Source organism: Phyllostomus hastatus, unplaced genomic scaffold, assembly GCF_019186645.2.
Source record: "Phyllostomus hastatus isolate PE091 unplaced genomic scaffold, TTU_PhHast_1.1 phas_contig_34, whole genome shotgun sequence".
In the NCBI taxonomy this organism is placed as follows: Eukaryota; Metazoa; Chordata; class Mammalia; order Chiroptera; family Phyllostomidae; genus Phyllostomus; species Phyllostomus hastatus.
The window spans coordinates 48079122-48101760 of NW_025333857.1; the positions used below are offsets into that span (position 1 = coordinate 48079122).

At 45.7% G+C, this 22639-nt stretch overlaps 1 protein-coding gene across 1 annotated transcript; it reads left to right on the plus strand.

Annotated features, from left to right (window-relative positions):
- Nucleotides 1-6782: 6782 nt before the first annotated feature.
- On the plus strand, nucleotides 6783-22339 carry POLR1E (RNA polymerase I subunit E). The gene is made up of 12 exons (XM_045840556.1): nucleotides 6783-6950; nucleotides 7528-7631; nucleotides 8899-8975; nucleotides 10509-10594; nucleotides 12191-12249; nucleotides 13068-13212; nucleotides 14827-14934; nucleotides 16032-16128; nucleotides 18127-18260; nucleotides 19173-19254; nucleotides 19989-20120; nucleotides 21836-22339. The coding sequence occupies exons 1-12, from the start codon at nucleotides 6875-6877 to the stop codon at nucleotides 21990-21992; spliced, it is 1257 nt and encodes a 418-aa protein (XP_045696512.1). The 5' UTR covers nucleotides 6783-6874; the 3' UTR covers nucleotides 21993-22339.
- Nucleotides 22340-22639: the final 300 nt, after the last annotated feature.

Sequence of the window (22639 nt, forward strand, 5' to 3'; positions counted from 1 at the left end):
TAAAGTTATACCAGAGGTTCCTCAGCCTCCCGTCATTTTTTTGAATTCTCATTTTTTCATTCTGTTCTGGTTGAATGTTTATTTCTTCCTTCTGTTTCAAATCTTTGATTTGAGTCCCAGTTTCCTTCCTTTCACTGTTGATTCCTTGTACATTTTTCTTTATTTCACTTTCTATAGCCTTTATTTTTTCCTATATTTTGTGACCATAGTCAATCATTTCTTTGAGCATCCTGATTACCAGTGTTTTGAACTCTGCATCTGATAGATTATCTATCTCTTCATATCTTAGTTCTTTTTCTGGAGCTTTGATCTGTTATTTCACTTGGGCCATATTTCTTTGTCTTGGTGCACCTGTTACATTGTAAGGAGCGGAGACTTAGGTATTCTCCATGACTGGGCAACCCAATTCACTGTGTTGTGGTGTTGTATATGGAGGAGGGGTCAGAGAGGGAACAATGCCACTGGCTTGGCTCTTGCCCAGCTTTCAGTCACTTCCCTCGCTTCCCACTAGCAGATTGTGCCCTTTCAGGTACTGAATCCTGGGTAGGGGGTCTTGTGTATGTTCTAGGATCTTGTGGACCTCTCCAGCAGACTCTTCTGTAAGACTGGGAGCTTCTCCCACTGCTGCAACCCCCATAGATTTTTATAGCCAGAGGTTTTGAGGCTTTCTTTCCCCACATTGGGACCCTAAGTTGCTCAGTCTGTCTTGCTCTCCAGTTGTCCCTCCTGGCTCTCCACACAGGAATGTGGGATATCCTGGTCCACCAGCCCCTGCCTCGCCTGTCCCAGTCCACCAGCTGCCACCTTGTCATGCATTCTCGCCCATCCCCTACCCCAGTCCCTCCATTCCCATCTCCGCCCCTCCTACCAGTCTGGATGTATGTTTCTTTAATTCCTTGGTTGTCAGACTTCCATACAGTTTGATTTTCTGGCAGTTCTGGTTGTTTTTCATTTTTAAATTGATTGTTATCCTTCTTCTTGGTTGTGCGAGGAAGCGACATGTATCTACCTATGCCTCCATCTTGGTCGGAAGCTCCATTTTTCCTAAGAGAGAAACTTAAATGAAGCAAGAGAAAAGCAGAGAGTTACCTTCAAAGGAGTTCCCATAAGACTGCCAGCTGATTTGTCAAAAGAAACCTTGCAGGCTAGAAGGGACTGGCAGGAAATATTCAAAGTGATGAAAAGCAAGGACCAACAACCTAGATTACTCTGTCTAGCAAAGCTATCATTAAGAATTGAAGGGCACATGAAGTGTTTCCCAGACAAGGTAAAGGTAAAGGAGTTCATCATCACCAAGCCATTATTACATGAAATGTTAAAAGGATTTATTTAAGAAAAAGAAGATCAAAACTATGAACATTAAAATGGCAACAAAATCACAACTTTCAACAACTGAATCTTAAAAAGCAAACCAATCAAACAACCAGGCCAGGAACAGAATCATAGATATGGAGATCACATGGAGGGTTATCAGCTGGGAGGGGGAAAGCAGAGAATGGGGGAAAAGGTGCAGGGATTAAGGAGCATAAATCAGTAGGTACAAAATAGTCAGGGGGGTGTTCAGAATAGTATAGGAAATGTGAAGCCAAAGAACTTATATGCATGACCCACGGACATGAACTAAGCAGGGAGGGATTGCTGCAGGGTATGGGGGTACTGGGTGGAGGGCAGCAAAGGGGGAAAAATTGGGACAACTGTAATAGCATCATCAACAAAATATATTAAAAAAGGAAAAGTTGGCATTTCAAATCAATGGAAGATATATGTAGATTAATTTTTAAGATTGTGAAACTGGGAAGTCTTTTAAAAAGTATATTGGGTACCTTATCAAATTGGATAATTTCTTACCAAAAATTCATTATCAACAATCAAATATTAAAATATTTTAAAAACCAAACAATAAAAGAAGAAAACATGGAACATGCTGTCCACAGAAATCTGTTTTAAATATAAAGACTCAAAGAGGGGAAAAGTAAAAGAGACAGAAAAAGATAAAGCATGCAAATGGCAATCACCAGAAAGCCAGAGTGATGGTGTTAGGAGCAGGTGAGCACACTCAGGACAAGGTATATTGTGAGAGACAAGGAACAGTTCTCGTGATAAAAGGGTTCATTTTTCAAGAAGAGGTAATAAGCTTGAATGACTATAATCCTAGTAGCAACAATTCAAAACCAAGATTCGAATAAAGACCATGACACTGACAGCACCGAGAAGTCCTAGACTTAAATATCAGCATTCACCCTTGAGCGCGCTCTTTTCCATTTTTGTGTTCCTCCCAGGAAGTTAATTTTGTGGGCAAGGATCACATATTTTCATTCTTATATCATTCTTGTATTCCAGTGCCTTGGATAGTGTTAGAAGACAAAATCAGAATTTTAAAAGATCTAAAAACATTTGTCATGAAATTTGACAGTATGTAGTAAGCTTTTAAAAATGTGCATGTTCTTTGACTCATTAATTCATATCCTAGGTCTCCAGCCAAAGGAATCCATTAAAAAAAAGCAAAGTTTTATGCTTAAAAAGTTCACTGCAATGTTGCCTATAACAGTGAAAAAATTGGGCACAGGCTGAATAATCAACTAAAGGGGTGGATGCATAAACTCTGTGACAACATTCAACGGGCTAGCATGTGAGATTGAAGAAAATGTTTCCAAGGTGATGTCAACTTTTTTAACAAGAGGATACAAATCAATATTGTATTGTTCAATACAATAACATATAAATTATCTATACATAGGTATGCTCAGAGACACATCTGGAATGAAATGAAACAATGTTTACCTTTAGATGAGGAAGGGATCATGGGTTACTATAATTGCATTCTTTATATTTTCTTAATATTGGATATCAAAATTGTATTGGCTTGATAATTTTTAAAATATCTAATAAATGTTGGGAAAAGTTAAAATATCTGAATAAGCTAAATGTAACATGATTAAATTTAACAGGTCTTTGCAAAGAGCTCTGAATGTTTGTTTTTAAAAAAATGCAGAGATGATGTGACTTAGCAGAATCAAAGTCCAGAATTTCTGTTTATTAGCTCAACTCAGTTAACTGAATGGTGTAGATGCTTAGAATAAATGCACACGCTGGTTTAATTAAGAGAGGCATGGCAGGTAGCACAAGGGAGGTGATGGGTCTTCTGGAATAGATTCATGTGGGGCCCCACAGTTTGAAAACACTCCAGATATATTGGTGTGTATCCAGCTGTGGCTACCAGGATGAGAACAGACCTAGAGACTTTGGTGTGTGAAAAAGCTGAGTGGCTGGAAAGAGTTGTGGAAAAGAGCAGATAAGTGAAAGCATGCCCAGAGTAGACAGGCACTTGAAGGGCTCAGGGCATAGGAGGTGGCCGTGTTCTGTGTGGCCCTGGAGAGCAGAACTGGAACCACAGGGGGAAGCTATAGAAAGCAAATTTAGCTCTATGTAAGGAAAAACCTGACCAAGATGAAAAATCTGCCTTTTAGGAAATGAGTCGTTCATGTCTATAGGTATGCAAGTAGAATCTGCATCAGAAATATGAAGGTAGAGAAAGAGAAAGACAGAAAGGGGAATGAGACAAACAGAAAAAGAGGGAAAGGAATAAAAAAGAGAGTCTTAGGCAGAAGCAAGGAAGAGAAAAGGTGAGGCAGAAGAAGAAACAGTTTTGAGAGTACGTAGTAAATTGTGGCAAAACACACTGTAGAGCCCTGACCTGCCTTTTCAGGTTTTCGCTGGCGATATCTCCACATGTCAGCAGGTGGAGGTATTACCCCAGGAAAGGAGGACTCTGCTCCCCGCCTCCCCCTGCCCCCATTCCTTATTTTCAAAACGTGTCAGGTTTTCCTCTTCTTAAAAAATGATGCTAAGAGACAACTCCAGAAGTCTCTGAATTTTCAAGCTAAATTTATAAACAAACATTTATGGTAAATTCTGCCTGTAACTACCTTGGTTCTCATTTAGAAGAGGTCACTATAGCTTTTTGCATTTTGGTCACTGACTGAGTAGGGCTCCATCTTGCCCCACACCACTTAAATATTCATGTATTTATATATATATATTTATACACACACACACACACATATATGGTGTATATGTGTTTTGAGTTAAGTAACTAAACAACATAGGGGTACACTACAATCCCCTTCTCTGCCGTTAACACTTTCCTTCCCCAGATAGAATCTCTGTCACTTTGAATTCTTGCTGGTGGTAATTCTGGGAGTCTTTTCTCTTATTCTATGTGTGGTGCTCTTCACTCTTCCACCCAGCTGTAAAAGAACCAATTCCGAGGACCTTCACAGACTGACTGGTAAAGTTGTATCTTTAAAAGGAAGCAGTCTTGTACAGGAGTGCTTCCCAACTTGGAAGTGCACACAGATCACCTAAGGATCTTGTTAAAGTGCAGATTCTGATTCAGAAGATTTGATAGGGCTGGAGATTCTGCACTGCTTACCAGTTCCCAGGTGATGCCGATGCTCCCAGCCTGAGGACCACACTTTGGGTAGCAAGGTCACACAATATGTGCCCCTATCAGGAGGTGCCAGGACACTTCTATCAAGAACTACAATGACTCCTTGCAGGCACTGCTGTTTTCTTTGTGACCCCTTAACTTTGACTTAACTGTTCATATTTTCATTGAACCAATCAACATATACAGAGAGTCCACTATGTGTAAACCCAGTGCCAGTTCATTTTAGCCAACATTATTAAGCATCTTTGGGTTCCGGTCCCTATGCTAGGTGCTTAGGATTAATGGTGATTCAGAAACCACCAGCTTGATGGGGTTCCCACTAGCCTAATCTGGGAAAATTTAAACATAAAAGTAAGAAATAATAGTAACATATTCTAATCTATTGAAAAAAGTAGGAATCCATAAGTCCATACTGAGATTAATAAATACATAAATACATAAAGAAGAAGTGTGATGACCAGAATATTTACTTAATCTCTAAGTACCTGCCCACAAAATGCTTGTTAATTACAAAGGGAAAAGAATAACTTTTCTTTTGGTTGATACCGCTTTACTTGAACCTGGTTGAAAAAACTTAAATTAAGTGATCAAATATAACCAGAAATGGGACAAACTGAAATTGTCCCTGATATGATACAGTGAGAACAGCCTCATATCTGTGATATTCCTACCAAAGATGCACAACCTGAAACTAAGCACTTGGAAATATTAGATGGACCCAGATTAAGGGAAAGTCTACAAAATAATTGGCCTATAACCTTTTAAATTGTCAAAGTTATGAAAGTCAACATAAGAGTGAGGAACTATTCCTGGTTGAAGGAGACTAAAGAGCTGTGGCAGCCCAGTGCAACGTGTGATTCCAGACAGGATCTTTTTTCCTATAAAAATATTATTAGGCCAAAAAAATATTATTAGGCCCTGACTGGTGTGGCTCAGTTGGTCGGAACATCATCCCATAGGCCAACAGGTCATGAGTTCAGTTCCAGTTCAGGGCACACACCCAGGTTGCAGATCAATCCTGGATCGGGGTGCATATGAGAAGGCAACCAAACAATATCTCTCTCTCTCCACCCCCCACCCCTTCCTCTCTATCTAAAAGCAATAAAAAATGTCCTTGGGTGAGGATAAAAAATATTATTAGGACAATTGGTGAACTTTAAGTATGATAATTATATGGTAATGTATCAATATTAATTTCCTGATTTTGATGGCTATATGTACTTATTGAGGTAACATCCCTGTCTGTAGGAAATACTATAGTCTTCAGGGGTGATGAGGCACTGACAACTAAAGTTTAAAAGGTTCAGGGCAAAGAAAAGCTATTTGTCCTGTATTTTGCAATGTTCTGTTTGAGATTGGGAAAAGCAAGACAAGTGCTCAAAGGGAGCTCTGGTATAGGAGTTATTTGAAGCATCCGGGGTATTTGCAGGAACGGGATGAGTCTTAAAGGAGATTTGGAGTACAGAGTCAACCTGCTTTCTTGTCGTTCGACGGTACCACCTCTTTGGCAGGGTACTGTGTCCCTCCATAGAGATCCTGCTTTGGGCTCTTCTCCAGCTTTGATAACTCCCCTTGTGGAGGTAGGTTTGAATCTGCAAGGGCAATGGGACACGCCAATGACATTGGCTCCCCCGGTTCTAGTCCACCTGAGAATCCCCTCTGCCCAAACATACTTGAACCTCGAGCCTGCTAAGCGGCCCCTCCCCCACCCCCGTCCATCCTCCCAGGGTTGATGGGGCCACAGATGTACGTCTAGGTCCGAGGAATGATCATGGCTAAGAGCTGTTTACAACTTTGTGGACGAAGCTTCGACCTAAGGATTGGATGTTCACGGGTGTGCATGGAGACTCTATTGAGAGCAACTGCTGTGTGCCAGCTGCCCCATTTGGTTGGGACTCAAGGAGTGTCTGCCAGAAAATTCGAAATTTAAACCTGGCCTTTCAGGTCTTGGTAAGATATACTTGTCACCGTAGGAGATACAGATCATACTGTTTCTAGACCGTGCTGAGCACGAAGAAACCCCAATGACTGTTAGGCAGAAACCGCAAACTTGTAGGAACTTCGGACCCTTGTCCCACAAAATCCTTATAGGCACAGGAGGAGTGCTGGGCCAACCAGGTGTGGCGCCTCCGAGTGGCAGGCCAAGGATGGGGCGTTGCAACGCGTGGAGACCACGCCTGTTCGCAGGGGGCGGGGCGGATGGTGGGCGGGGCAGGCTGAGCGGGGAAGTCCCTTCAGAGTTCAAGGCTTGAGCGCGGAGGGGGCGGTGTCTTGACGGAGCGGAACCACGCCTGCTTGTCCAGGGCGGTGCCTGACGAGGCCACGCCTCTTCCGGGCCGCTGTGCTGTCTCCGCGCGTGGACCAACGTACTAGTGGCTGAGACAGTATTAACATCTAGGTAGGCTTGGCTACTACAGAGGCGAAATGGCTGTGGAGGTGTTGCCGAGTGCAAAGTGGCTGTACTGTGGGGAGCCCAACGAGAGCCAGAGGGCTGTACTAGGTAATGACTGCGGAGCCGAAGCGGACTTCCCCATAACTACCCCTTCCGTCTCGGTAGCTTTACAGCCCTCCCGCCCCCAGCCGGGCCCCTTTCCTAGCTGGGCCGAGACTCCTCACCCTCTTCCCCCCCTCCTCCAATTTAGTGTCCACTACTGCTTGGGACTCGGCTAGAGACTCCTCCCTTCGTCCTTACACCATCTCTATTTTACTATCTCCCACCTGGATGAGGACATCCCAGTACCCCCTCCCCAAAGGATTTACCAGGATTTTCTCATACCCTCACTCACCAGGCCTTAGACCTTCTGTTTCTTTAGACCTGAATGATGCCTCCTCAGTTGGTCCCATTCCCTTAGTTATTCCTTCCTGTCGCGGCCCCTTCCCAGGACTCCCTTTACCTCCCCATCCCCTCTTCCCAAGTGGGCCAGGATCTCCTTCAGTCCGCCTTCCGGTCGGGGACTTGAGCTTCCTTGCCATCCTCATTCCTTCAATCACTCCTTCCCGTTGCCAGTCCACTTCCACCTCACCATACATTGTGATTCTTTCTGATCTCATCTCATTCCTGGGCTGTGATCTTACAGTTCAGTTCTCCAATGGGAAGCTGCAGAATCCAGGTAACCTGCGCTTTACCTTGTACAAGAGCAACGACTCCACAAATCCCAGGAAGAGGAGTCACCGGATCCTGGTAAGTGCTGCGGTGGCCAATTACCTGCACTCTGCAGGCCTCAGTAGACCCCTTGGGTGTGGTGGATGTGGGAAGGAGTGAGAGGAGAAAGGGGAAGATAACAAATGAGTCTTTGAAGAACAATTCTAAGCCCCACAGGTCAGGATGTGGGGACAGGCTCCATTCAGTTTCATACTTTTGGTGAAGTGATGGCCTTTCATTCATTAGTTCATTCAACAGCATTTATTGAGCACCTACTGTGGCCCTGTGGTGTGCGCTGCTAGAGGAACAGCTAAATCAGACCTGGCCCCACTGTGTGGGAGCTTGTACCCTAGAGTGAGGTTTCTCAACCTTGACGCTATTGACATTTTGACCCAGATAAGTCTTTGTTGTGGGGGATGGCCCTAACCATCACAGGATGGTTAGTAGCTTCCCTGGCCTCTATCCACTATTTACCAGTAGCACCTCCTAGTTGTGATAACCCGAATGTCAGACATTCTCAGATGTCCCTAGAAGGGGGATATCCCTGGGTGAGAACCACTGCTCTAGAGACTTCTTTGAGATTTTACCCAGTCTCAAACTTACAGAAACATTTCATGTATGGTACAAAGAACTCTACAGAGAGGAAAGAGCTAGATGTGAAGGACACTCACACAAATAGACAAAGCTCAGGGCCCAAGGGAGGGAGAGTACAAGGCAGCGTCTAAGTCTCTGCTTGCCAGAATGTCTTCCTGCAGAGGGCACATGGAGCTGAGTTTTGAAGGATGGAGGAGGGTTTGACAGCCGAGGCTTAGTGTTCCAAGTGAAGAGGATAGCAAGGACACATCCAGGGAAGCAGGAAAGCTGGGCTGGAGTTGAGAAGTGAAGCAGCCATTTCCGTGGTCCTAAGAGTGTGTTAGGAGCAGTCATAGAGAGGTGGGCAAAGAAGTTTAAGAAGGGCTTGGATTTCGGGCCCAGGAGGTGGCCTGCAGGATCATTCTATTGCATGTCTGTGAGTGTGGGGAGCCCAGAGCCTCTCTCCCAAGCCCAGTGGTGCAGCTTCCCCAAGAACTTTCTCACACAAACTAGAAGCCAGCACTATCTGGGGCTTCCCTTTCTAAAGTCCTCTTGTCTTTCTCCGACAAGCTCCCCTGATTCACTTAGTGGGGCTAGTTTGTCTCCGAGAGGCTCTCTAGCTCTAATCCACTGTGGTTTGGATTCTAAAGGTTTTTGCAGATGTGGAAAAGGGAGATAACATGCTTAATATCTTTCAACATTGGTTGTAATGGAGCTTTTCTCCACATTTTAGGCAGCTGAAACAGACAGACTTTCCTACGTGGGAAACAATTTTGGGACTGGAGCCCTCAAATGCAATACTCTGTGCAGGTAGGGTCAGGGGAAGGGACAGCTGGAAGGGGAGGGAGTGGTGGTGGCCCTGGCACTGCTGTTCTGTCTTCGGGGGCAGTGGGGGAGACCGAGAGAGGTTTATTACCAAGTCCCTGTGCTCCCAGATCCAGAGGCCTTCACACCAGCATATAGACATTCTTGAAAAGAAAGTTGGCTTAATTTGTTGAATTTCCTAAAAGCCTCATTTATTTGTAGTATTCCTTAAGTTTAAAAAAAAATTAAGATATAGCCCTTGGCTGATGTAGCTTAGTGGATTGAGTGCCGGCCTGAGGACTAAAAGGTAGCTGGGTTTCATTCCCAGTCAGGGCACGTGCCTGGGTTGCGGGCCAGGTCCCCAGTTGGGGATGTGCAAGTGGCAGCTGACCAATGTTTTGCGCGTTGATGTTTCTCTCCTCTTTTTTCTTGCCCCCCTCTCTAAAAATAAATACATAAAATCTTAAAAAGAAAAAAAAATATTAAGATATAATTGATATATAACATTATATTAGTTTCAGGAGTACAGCATAATGATCAGGTATATGTATAGTGAAATGGTCACCAAAGTAAGTCTGGTTAACATCCACCACCACACAGTTACACCTTGTTTTCTTGTGATGAGAACTTCTAAGGTTTACTCTCTTAGCAACCTTTAAACATACAATACAGTATTAACTATAATCATCATACTGTACACTACTTTCCCAAGACTTATTTATAATCTTGTTTCCAAAAGGCAGCTGTCTTAACTAATATGGAATGTATGATTAGTATTCTAGAGCTTGCCAGAAGTTTGCTTTAGGACTAACTGTAAGAAGAGGATTTGGTAGCGTCAAAGGCTCTGGGGTTTTTATCCAGCTCCGCTGCTGATTGGCTGACATTGGGCAACCTTGCCCTTCACTAAACCCGGGTCTGTTCCTGCTGCGCCCCTGCCGCCCCCCACCCTCCTTACAATGAAGACTGCCTGGGCTAAACAGTCTGTAACTGTGGGGGGCTGGCATAATGCACACGGTGTCTCCATGATGGTATCCAACAACAGCGACTCACAAGGCTTTTTCAGAGCCCTGCAGGACCGCCCGGGTACAAGTCAGATTAATGAGTATATGCTTAAAGCTATTAACACTGCATCAGAGTTCTGCTTCACACTGGTCTTCTCCCCATATTTACCAAGGCTTCCTTGTGTTTGCCTCCATAAAATCTATGTGTGCAGTAAATTCCAGGGTAATTCTTCATTCTTACATCCCGAAAGGGTTTTTCCACTGCAGCAGTGAGCCCAAATGTGATCAGCTGCCAGAGTCACCTGCAGCTTTATTTTTCAGAACCACATCATGTACCCTCCCCTCTCTCCACTCCCGCTTTTTCCTCCCCATGCTCAGAATTGCTGCTGCGGGGATTATTGTTTCTCCCTGGCAGGTGGTGCATTCCTCAGGTGTACTGGGGCAGAAAGAACAGTTGAGAACCTCTAAGCTGGGAAGTTGTATAAACAAGACCATTTGAATAACCCATTGTCACTGGTATTATTTCTTCTTCATTCAGGCACTTTGTGGGAATTTTGAACAAGGCCTCTGGCCAAATGGAGGTGTACGATGCTGAACTGTTCAACATGCAGCCACTGTTTCCAGGTAGGTCCCGTCAAGGCTCGCGGACATGCCGCATGCTTCAGGTTTGCTGGGTGAGTCGGTTTGCATTTCTGATTTGTAAACACATTTTGTAGTTGTTTTTAAAAGAGGGCCTTCTGTCAGTATTTTTTTCTTTTTTCTTTTTAAAAGGTTTTATTTATTTACTTTTAGAGAAAAGGGAAGGGAGGGAGAAAGGGAGAGAAAGATCGATTGGTTGCCTCTCACATGTGCCCTAACTGGGGACTGACCCCACAACCCAGGCACGTGCCCTGACCAGGAATCAAACTGGCAACCCTTTGTTTGTGGGATGATGCCCAACCAACTGAACCACACTGGTCAGGACTCTCTCTTTTTTTTTTTTTTCCATTTGAACAAGTTTTAAGAGTTTTTACTCAGCACATATTTATTGATGACCCTCTGTGCTCCAGGCACAAGTTAGGAGTCGTGGATGCAGCAGAACAGAGACAGATCCTGTCCCCACAGTGTTTACAGACTTGAGATGAGGAGCTAGCCTCCGTTCAAGTGTGCTGAGCAGTGATCAGAGCAGAATATTGGAGGGCATATCTGATACTCATTTCAACTGGGGGCTTTTTTTAATTCTTAATTGTTCTACTGGGGTAGACGCTTTAGAATCTCTGGTAGGTGCTGGAATTGCTTATATGTTAGACAGCAATTTTCATGTTGAAAAGTCCCTACACTTTCTAATTCAGAGAAGATCCATTTTTTCCTAATCCAGTGGGAGAAGTTGCATTGCTTCTCTGCTCTGGCATTTCAGAATGCTCAGGGCCAGAGTGGGAGCTTCCAAAATGATAGATAAGGGGGTCAGACTTCAGGGGGTCCTGTTCCCTAAATCTTAAACACTGAGAACCGCGGTGGGGAAGGGTGTTAGGTAAGGAAGTAGTCTTAGGATCGTGGTGTATCTGCCTGATAGCTTCTGAGGCATTAGTTCTGACTTGATTCTCTCCAAGCAGCAGTCCCACCTTTTTGAGAATCTGATAAGGACTTGGACCTACTTTCTGGAAACATAACATAATATACCAAAACATATATGAGATTTAGCATATAGTTTTAAAGGGCTCTTGAGTCCCAAAGCCCATCAGTGAATTTCCTAGGGAACCATAGTCTGTAAGTTAAGAATTCTTGGCTTTGCGAACAAATGTAACTACAGTTAAATTGTCCTCCAAATTCTCTTCTAACTTTCAAGGAAGCAAAGAAAATTATTCATTAATTTGTTGATTAAACACATTTTTTATAAGTAAGTTTGTAAATATCGCTTTATTATATCCATCACATTGACCTGGGGCACGTCATTTCACCTGGAGGCCTCATTTGTCCTTACTGGGAAAAGGAAGAGGTTGGATCAGTTGGCCCCTCCATTTGACTCCTTAATTCTACAAATTATCTAAGTGTGTATTAAAGCTACATACTAAATGTCCAGTATATACTCATATTAAGCTCTGGGACGTCCTGGAGTAAAAAAAATCTGTTTTGCTTAGATTAACTCTTAAATAAATAAATACCAAACACTAGTACTCTCTGTAGGACTTACAACAGTTTGCTTTTTTCCCCCCCGTTTTCATTTGTTTTGTGTTTTGATAGATGAATCAATTGAGAGTGAATTGACTTCAGAGAATCAGAGCAGAACTTTCAGAGATAAGGTAAGTGGGATGGAACCAAGATGTGGGACCTTAAGCAAGCTCCTTCTAGGCCTTGGGCGAGGGCCTCTCCGTCAGTAAAATGAGCTGGTCGAACACATGGCTCCCCGGCTGCTCCCAGTTCGTTCATCCCGGGGCTGTCTGGACGGTTCTCTACCTGCGGGAGCCTCATGCGCCTCACGGAGAGCAGTTCATCTGTCTGGGGCAGCCCTACACAGCTCTGGGCCAGTGTTGTGAACTGGTTCTCTCAGCTGATAGAGGTGTAGCGTGCACTTGTTTTTAAGGCTTAATCCAAGTTTCAGAGAATATTGGGTGTAGCCTGGAAACTGTCATATTAAAACAAAGCAAACTTGAAGATTTTTCCAAGTAGAATGCTCTTACAAAGCTCATCTCACCTCATGCTGGCAAATGGATTGCTTCAGTGCGGCCTGGAGCAATGTGTTGAGAAGGAGCGTGAGGCTGTCTTCCAACTCAGAGGGGAAGAGTGAGGACTCTGTCGGCAGTATCTGTTATGGGCATAGGATTGGACGATGTTAAACTGTGCCAAAGATTTACCAACCCTGATTATAGTCCAGTCTTTACATTTTACAGATGGAGGCACTGTTGATTTGTAAATGGTCCATTACTATTTACAAAGCAGGTTCTTCAGGTCTGTTCATATCATTTGATCCTTATAAGCCTGTGAGGTAGATAGCTATCATTCAACGTAATTGATAGGGGAGGTCATGATGGCTGAGAGGGGTGACAGTTTCCCCATAGTCACCCAGCTAGGAGTAGCGGTGCCCAGCCTGCCCCCGTAACCAAATTTGTCCCTTGCACAGATGGACTCCTGCATTGAAGCCTTCGGTACCACCAAACAGAAGCGGGCCCTGAACTCCAGGAGAATGAACACAGTGGGCAACGAATCTTTGAGTCATGCAGTAGCTAAAGCCGCAGAGAGCATTATTGATACAAAGGGTGTGACCGGTAAGCAGCTGGAACTTAGGGTAGGAATCTGTGCACAGACACAGCCTTCTCTTCTCTTGAGGTCTTTTACTGGCCCCATAGATGAAGATGATCAAAGTTAGGGCTGGATTTCTTCCTGCCTCTTGCTGAGGGTCTTTGCAGGAACAGATTGCGGAAGCAGCAGGACACGTCTGACACGGCCTGCCCTCAGTGAGCTCACAGTCAGGTGGAGGAGACAGGCAGGGGAAGGGTATGTGCGCGCTGTGTCCTTGGTGCCGGGGTTGTAGCCTGCAGGTCACAGAGGAGAGAGAAGGCTCCCGGTCTCTGATGCACGGGGAGGTTTTGGTCCACGGGGCTGGTGGGACGAGGAGGCACTGAGCCTCTGTTGTGGTGTGTCACTTCCAGGGACAGTAGATTTTTTTCTGCTCCTAAATTCCTGAGAAGCTTGTGGACTGAATTTTATTATTTTAAAATGTATGTATTGTTCAGATGCATTATAAGAACATAAGAAAAAATTTATACAAGCAGTTTTTTCCCATTAAAATGGAATTTTAGTAAATTTTAGAAAATCTTTCCATGCTCTATATTACAGATATTTCCCTGTATTTTCATGCAGTACTTTTACAGTTTTATTTTTACATTTAAATCTTAATGAAGAATTTTTTTGGCATATGGTACAGACCTGATTTTATGTTTTTCAAAACTGCATCTTTTCCTTTATAAAAGGTAATCTAGAAAGTCAGGTTCATCATTTTACCCTGTCCTTAGTTGTGTTTTGTCCCGTCGCTCCGGCAGGCTTTTGATGATGATAGCAGCCTCATCGCCCGGTTCACTGTCCCATGGGGCAGCTTCGTCCCCCTCCTGCCTCCTTGTTTTTCACAAGGTCTCGGCTACTGTAACATGCTCACTCTTCCGGGCGACCTGGAAAATACTTTTGTCAGGTTCCCTCCAAATACAATCGGTATTACTATGGGGAGAATCAACATTTTTATAACATCATATTTTCTCATCCAGGAATACAGAAGTATGTCTCTGTTCATTCAGAGACATACTATACCAATTTTTGAATTTTTTTGTTCAGTTTATTCTTAACTATTAAAGGACATTTAAAAAGAAAAATAATTCATCCATTTCCTCATCATTCTGCCAAGCCATTATAATTTTCCTGTTTTCCTCTCTTTGTCTACATGCATACTTAATTCTTACACGGTTATTCCTGTGTGGTAGTTACAGTTTTATAATTTGATTTCTTTTCACTCATAGTATGTGGAGAAATTTTCTGGAATTTAAGCCATTAAAGGCTATTTTGAATACCCCTCACTTTTAGTTTCTCTTGTATTGCATTGTAAATATTGATTAGCAAACCTCACTCCCAACTAGACTGCAAGTTACTTGAAGGGAGCCCACGCTGGATGCACCTTCTCTTGGGCCCAGTTAGGTTTGCGTCCTGAGTGGACACCGCAGTGCTGGAGCCATCAGTCAGCCTGATGGGGACTGTGGGCCTCACTGGCGGGAGCGTTCAGATTAGGGGTTTCCGGGCTGGTTACAATGTTGAGTGCGCATGTTGCAAAGAGTGTGGGGGAGCCTGAAGCCAAACAGGGTGATACCCACACTGACTCTGTCTTTCTTGTGAAGCCCTGGTCGATGACGCCATGCGTGATAACTTGCAAGATGACTCCCTCTACCTCCCTCCCTGCCACGCTGATGCAGCCAAGCCTGAAGATGTGTATAAATTTGAAGACCGTATCCTCCTTACAGTAGAAATGCTACTTTATTCACAAGTTGGGGTGTGCGTACACGAGTGGCACAGCCAGGCTCTCTGGGAGTCGGTGGTCCCAGGACACTCACAGAAGCTACATCTTGACCTTTGCAGTTGCCCAGTGCTGTTGCTGGGGAGGCAGCTGGGCTCCCTCACTAGCTGAGGGACCTGCTCCAGCATCAGCATCTTAGCGCCTGGGATTCAAACCCATTCCTCAGCAAAATGCCATATGTCCACAGTTCAGCCCTGTGAGGGTCACTCTCCATGAAGAGTCCAAATGTAACCAATGCCTGAAGTCTGGGACAGACTGATTTTGTAAAAGGAAGGGTTGGAATGTAAAATATCCCTACTCGGGGGTCTGATGAGATTGAAAATGCCTGTGGTGGCTTTGTGATAAAGAGACTGCAGAAAATCCCGGGTAGGGAGCAGGGTCCGGGCTGGGAGTCTGGAGAGCTGAGTGGCTGAGTGCTGTGTGACCGTCCCGTCAGCCTCAGCGTTCTCGTCTCTGACATGAGGCCACTGGGACTCGATCTGACTCAGCAGTTTTCAGTCTTCATCTCAGGGCACATGTAAGCTAATTACTACAATTCTGCAGCACACCAAATACATATTTTTTGCTGACCTGACAAAAAATAGGTATAATTTTATTGATAAATAATAGTAATTACCTACCCTTTTTGCTCTAAAGTGACTTTTAAAATCAGGTGCCTACTCTTGTATATAGGAGTTCTGGTACTAAGAATTAACCAATGATAAATGGTAATGGAAAAAAAATACAATAAAGATTAAAGGGAAAAAAAACAATCAGATGCAGCCTTATGCCATGTGACTTATAAGATGCAACTGTATTATATGACCTGTATATTTGTGGTTCCAGACAGACCGTTTACACCAGATAGCTATTGTTGTGTTGGCTGTTATTTTTAAATTTGACGTGTAAAGGAAAGGAGTCAATGTCCCTGACTAAATAGTTAGGTGTTGCATGCTTTAAAAATTTCTGTGGCACACTGGTTGAAAATCGCTGATCTGGCTAGTTAGATGTTTCTGTTTTGGTTGGATTGTGTTCTTAACCAGTATCTAGTTCTTTCCCCTGCGGAGTATGAGGCTCTTCAGAGCCCATCTGAAGCCTTCAGGAATGTCACGTCAGAAGAAATACTGAAGATGGTTGAGGAGAACAGGTACCCACTCGGGTGGATGGCGTGTCGGAGGGAGTAACGCTGGGACACAGCAGTCATCAGATGCAAAGCAGACCTTTGGGGGTCAGCCACTGAGGATCACTGTCCAGCACTTGAACGTTCACTTGAACGTGAACCAGCCAATGTTTTCATAAATGTCTGGGCTTCTAGACCTGATGTCCCAAAGCTGTGCATGGCATTTAAGGGGCAGAGTTGGCCTCTGAGTGCATGGCCCCTGCCGCTGGGTGGATGGTGGTGAGGCCTTGCAGTGGGCTGGGAACTAGAGATGGGCTGTGCCCCGCAGTGTCATGCTTGCTGCTGACTGTCACCATGGGGCCCAAGTGTTAGCCTGAAAGGAGGGGCCAGCTAAATATTTGATTTATCTGTGATGATGTGCTAAGGAGCTTTTCTTTTTAAACATTGAACATTGTATATTCTAAATAGCTCATTTATTATTCCCCTCCTTTTAAAATACTATTTTTAATCCTCACCCAAGGATATGTTTATTGATTTTAGAGAGAGAGAGAAACTGATATGGGAGAAAAACATTGATCATTGCCTCATACACATGCCCTGACCGGGGATTGAACCTGCAACCTTTTTGGTATATGGGACCATGTTCCAACCAACTGAGCCACCTGGGCAGGGGTGCTCTGTCTTTTTGTGTATTTATTGATTTTAGAGAGAAAGGGGGGGAGGGAGAGAAACATCAATGTGAGAGAGAAACATTGATCTGTTGTCTCTCATATGCGCCCTGACTGGGGATTGAACCTGCAACAGCCTAGGTATGTGCCCTAACTGGGAGTCGAACCCGCAACCCAGGTATGTGCCCTGACTGGGAATCGAACCCCCAACCTTTTGGTGGGTTCGATTCCCACTGGTGGACAGGAGAACACCCAACTGAGCCACACTGGCCATGGGCCCCTCCCCCACACACACCTTTTTTGGCCACTAAAACAACTTTTTTTTTTACAGTGATGGTGGTATTCTTTTGCTTTTGAGTTTAAAAAAATTTTATATTGAAAAAGTAAAAAATTGTCAACTACAGGCTGATTTCCTGATTTTTCTTTGGAAATTTTACTGGTCAGTGAAATTCAAAGCCTTGGGAAATACTTTTTTTCCTCCAAAGGTCCATTTCCCAAAAACAAGCTCATGAGTATTTTTTAGTTGTCTTAATGTGACTGTGGCCCGGGGTGCAGGGACGAGCTCTGGGCTGGGAGCCTGGAGGACTGAGTTTTGGAACTCTGCAAATACACTGTGTGATCTTCCCCGACCCGAGGCTCGGTTCTTCTGTCTGCGAAGTGAGGCAGCTGCAGATGATCTCAAAGAGCCTTTTTATTTCCTTGAGTCCAGGCTCCTGACAGTGGTAGAAAGTGCTTAGAAACAATAGCTAATGTTGATCAAGCCCTTAGGTGCCCAGCACTGTTCTAAGCACTTTGCTTGTATTGTCCTTTTTAATCCCCTCCCCCCAAAAAGTCCCTAAGAGGAGGAGGGTATTATTATTGGCCTCACATTATGGGTAAAGATGACGTACAGGCTGTTCAGAAATTGCCGAAGCCATCAACTGGCAGAGAGGGAGTTCAGTCCCAGGCAGCCTGACTTGAGAGCCTGTGCTCAGACCACTGCATCTGGATTTGACAGAACCCCTGGCCCACGTGCTCAGTCTGGCCTGGTGCCTGTGGATGAAGTTTTATCGGAACATGGCCACGGTCATTCATTTTTTTGCATTGTCGATAGCTGCTTTTGCACCACAAAGGCAGATTTGAGCAGTTGCAGCAGAGCCCATGTGGCCCACGAGGCCTAAAATATTTGCTGTGCTAGCCCCTCACCGCCCCTGCAGTAAACCGCGCTCCTTCTGTTAGGAGGCACATTGGCGGGTGGCCCTTCCTCAGCCATCAAGTTTGTGTGAGGGGTGCTGCTATTCTAACGGTGCCAGGGTGAATGGCTCCTGACCAAGTGATCTTACCCAACGCATTCTTCCCTTTCCCACCCTTGTTTTAGCCACTGCTCCTTTGTCATAGAAGCGTTGAAGTCTCTGCCATCAAATGAGGAGAGCCGAGACCACCAGGCCCGATGCATATGGTTTCTGGACACGCTCATCAAATTCCGAGCACAGAAAGTGATTAAGCGCAAAAGTAAGTTCATGATAGACATTTGATTCAAGTTATTTCCAGACCATTATTTGCCTGTAATTCTTAGCTGTAACGAGAGAAGAAAATGAGTATGTGCGCTCAGGTCTTTATTTAAACCATGTAACAGTGAGGTTCCCACTGGTACCGCCGACGTGGTGAGAGGACTCGCCAGGCTCTTTCCTCATTTGCAGCCAGGGACAGGCAGGATCATGTGATTGTTCAGAGTTAACATTCACTTCCGTTCTGCATTGGGCAATGTGCAGTATCCAAACCAAATGAAAACTGGAAGGGACTGAGACAAACGTCAGTCACAGAGGGAAAAAGGTTGGCCTTGCTCATGAAGGCTCCTGACTGGTGTGCGTTGTGTCAGCTGGTCTCTGACTGGGCGAGGAGACAGCCGGTTTCTGCTGGTCACCCCAGGGTCAGCTACTGCCAGGGCATGGCTGCCCCACCCGCCTGTCCAGAGTCGGAAAGCCAGCGGGAGAGCCCTGGGGTTTCAGCCGCAAGGGGTACATGGTTTTGTACCGTGATTGGGCACCTGAGAGTCTATGCTTTTCAGTACTTGCTTAATTCTTATTTTCATATCCTGATCGCCCCTGCTTTCCCTCTCCCTGGGATTTCTCCACATTCTGTTTTGCTTTTCTAACATCTTACAAATTCTGTGTCTTTCGCCCTCATCGGAGTCTTATTTTTCTTTCTTGTCGCCTCATCATAAATGTCTCCCAGGCAGTTTCGTTTGAAATGAGCATACTTTCATTTAAAGGGGGCCATCTTGTTCCATGGGCCCCTGCTTCTCCTACCACGTGGTTTTGTTCATAACATCGGCCCAAATGCTGGCCTCTTCTCCCAGCTCATGGGTGACACGCGGCCCGAGGGCTTTGACAGAAGGTGACCAAACGCAACTTTGTGTTGTAGGTGCCCTGGGGCCTGGAGTCCCACACATCATCAACACCAAACTGCTGAAGCACTTCACCTGCTTGACCTACAACAATGGCAGGTGAGGGGCGCCATTTCTCGGGCTTCTGCCTGTAAAGGAGAGAGCAGGCTGGGAGGGCGGAGAGGGTAGGGAGCTGGAGTGTAGACTGAATGCCGCGCCCAGAGCTGCTGTGCCCTTGGCAGTGGTCCTGGGGTCAATCTCAGCAAACACGGCACAGTTCGTGCTCTCTTCCCCTTGGACACGTTCACTTCCCCTTGGGATGTCTAGCAATGAAGACACCTCACTTGACTGACTCCTTTTGGGGAACCCTTCCTGACGTGCCCCCGCAGAGTCGGTGTTCTGTGAAATGGCAAGTTGCAGGAAAGGCAGGTGTGTGTGGTGATATTGGGGGCAACACTTCGGTTTTCTTCTTCCCATTTGCTTGGAATGTGTTTCCTGCTCCGAGTGTGTTTGGAGAAATCAGCAGCATGTGAGTGTGGGGTGACCACTCTCTTGGCATCCCTGCTGAGCAGGCAGGGGCGGACTGGAGGGTCCTGGCCAGTGTGGGCTCTCACTGGGCCTGGGGTAGTGGGTGCGGCCTTTGCTGTCCCCCATGGAGGGAGCCCTGGGATTGGCTCACTTCCCCTGTGTGATGACTCTGGCGCCCTGAAGGACAAGGAGTCGCTTGAATTCCTTTTCCCCTCCCTAAGATGGGAAGACGTTGAGTCCCTACGGGAACAAGTTTGGATGTTTTTATTTTGCTTTTGAAGAAATCATTTAGAGTTTAATTGTGGGTCTTTAAACTGGTTTTGCAGTTTACGCAACTTAATTTCTGGCTCTATGAAGGCGAAGATCATCGCGTATGTGATCATACTCGCCTTGCACATAAATGACTTCCAGATTGACCTGACGGTGTTACAGAGGGACCTGAAGCTCAGTGAGAAAAGGTGAGCACCACAGAACAAAAGGCCTCCTTGCTGTATTTCTAGTACTGCTGCAAAGCACGAGGCTCCATCAGGAGAACTGGGGACGTTTAATAGGGGAAAGACCTGGGGCCAGAGGACAGCCATCGGTGAGTGACTGGATGGGTGGGCAGCTGGACATCACAGGCTGCCGGTTCCCTGCGCCGGGCACAGATGGAACACGTCGTACTGTGGGGTTGGCCAGCAAGTCCATCTGGTTTTTCCATAAAGTAAAAGACACAGTTTTCATTTTCACCACTCACTTTAATGATTTGGATATTTTGAGTATGTCGGCAGTCTCCCGTATGGGATAATGTTGATTGTTCTCAATGTCTCAATTTGATCGCTGTCAACTGGGCGGCCTGACTGGAGTATCATCCAGCAAGAACTCTCCAGCACGAAACTTCGAAAACCAGTTTTGACACATTGGATCAGTCCCGGCACCTTCTCCGTACACTGCACAAATCTTTCTTTTTGCATTTCAGTTGCATTTTTACCTTTCTTGGAATGATAAAGCATGATGTGCTGAAAATGTGCATATTTTCTTCCATCTTCAATATTAAAATGGCTACACAAAAATTCACCAATTTTGATTTTTTTTAATGCACACTGATATGACAGCTGTCACTAGACAGTCTTAACAAAATTGTTTTGAATGAAATTAAAAACAACTAAGTGCGACTAGAGCCAGTACTGCTGTGGCTACCAGGCTCTAAGTGCTACTGGCAAGAAAACCAAATAAACTTTTTGGCCAACCCAATATCTCAGTGATTTCCCTGAAAAACAACTAAAGATTTACAGTTTAGAAAAGTCACTGACTTTCCCAAGGTCACACAACCATGAAGAGGAATAGCTGGGCGTCAGACCCGAGCCTTCCCGTAGCACCCTGTGCCCATGTGACCAGGCACACCCCAGTCTCCATGTACTTCCCTCCAGGGAGAGATTCTCTGTGGTCCTCAGGGGGCAAACCCAGGGGGAAACCCAGGGGTAGAGGTCCTACGAACCCAGTTTCAGCTTAGCAAAAAGACCCCTCCCAGAGTCCGAGGGAAGGGGCTGTCAGACGGTGGGGCTGCTGTTGGGCAGGAACGCCACATGGGGTCTTCCCTGACTGGACTGGGAGAGTCGGCAGAGGCGGCCCTTTGGGCCCTGTGTAGCCTTGCTAGTAGGGATTCAGACCGGTTAGGGGGCAGAACTTCCCTGCATCCTAAACACTGGTTCCTTTGGCGTTTGTCAGTGATTTAGGGACATCTGACACCCAAGGACCCTGGTGCTCCAGAGAGCCAGTGAAACACATGTGTCTGGACTGTCCCTCACAGGGGTTACACCAAGGGCAGTCCCCACACGGCACTGTCGCAGGCAGGGACGCTGTAGGTCAGAGAGAAGATACCTGGAGCCTGTTCTAGCAGACTTCTAGCAAGCGTTCAGTCCTGGTTAGAGGGAATAAACGAAGTTTATTAATAGGATCCAGACAGATAACCTGGTTTGTAGTCACCTATAAGGGTATTTTCCAATGGCAGCTCATTAAAATGAAATTGTCTGATGGCTCTGTGGGGGATCTTGTCTGCCTCTCTCCTGGTGGCCACTTTGGGGACTCTGTCTTTGTGGCCAGGAGCATGGTGTGTGCCGCTCCCTCCTGCCAACCCACCCTGAGCAGTGACGTTGAGGAGACTCTCCATTTGTTTCATGTGTTTGTTCCTCAGGATGATGGAGATAGCAAAAGCCATGAGGCTGAAAATCTCTAAAAGAAAGGTGTCTCTGGCAGCCGGCGGGGAGGAGGAGCACAGACTGGGCACCCTGTGCATCCCGCTGCCCCCAGCCCAGCTGGACCGCCAGTCAAAGCGGAGGAGAATGACGTAGAGGTGTGCTTTCCGGACAGAGCAGCTCGGCCACATCATAGCCACCACTTCCGTTCATTTCTGCTTTTCATTTTTAAAAAGAGGAAAAAGAAGCCCTGCTCTGATGTGGGTATGAAGCCACAAGCTGGCATCTCAGTTGTGCTTAAGCAGAAACATCACACGACTGCTGCATTGGACTTCGTCTCCCTCCTCCAGTGTTGTGACTGTAAATGGCAGCCGTTCTCGTGTTGGTTCATGTGTGGTGATGGGGGAGGCGGGGCCTGGGAAGCCAGAGCCAGAAGATCTCACAGGCTGAACCCTGGGCCACATCTAGTAGATACGGGTTAATAAAGAGTACTGGGAAGTACATTCTTCGGTCTTGGAGCACCAGTGGAGTACACGGTGTGGAGGAGACAGCCCAGTGGGGCTGGAAGAGGAGGCCTTGGGTCACCAGGGCAGTGGAGTTGCCAAAACAGGCGGGTTGGGTGGAGGCTGCGGTAACAGGGTGGGGGCCTTAACAGGGAGGAAGCTATTGGCCCAGTTGCTCTGGCTCAGGCTGTGTAGGGGTAGGGGTCAGTTCTGAAGCCATAGTTCTGAGGGGGTGAATCAGAATTCATCACAGAAAACAAGTTGTACCTAAATATCCTAAGAAGAAAGGATTTGAATTAG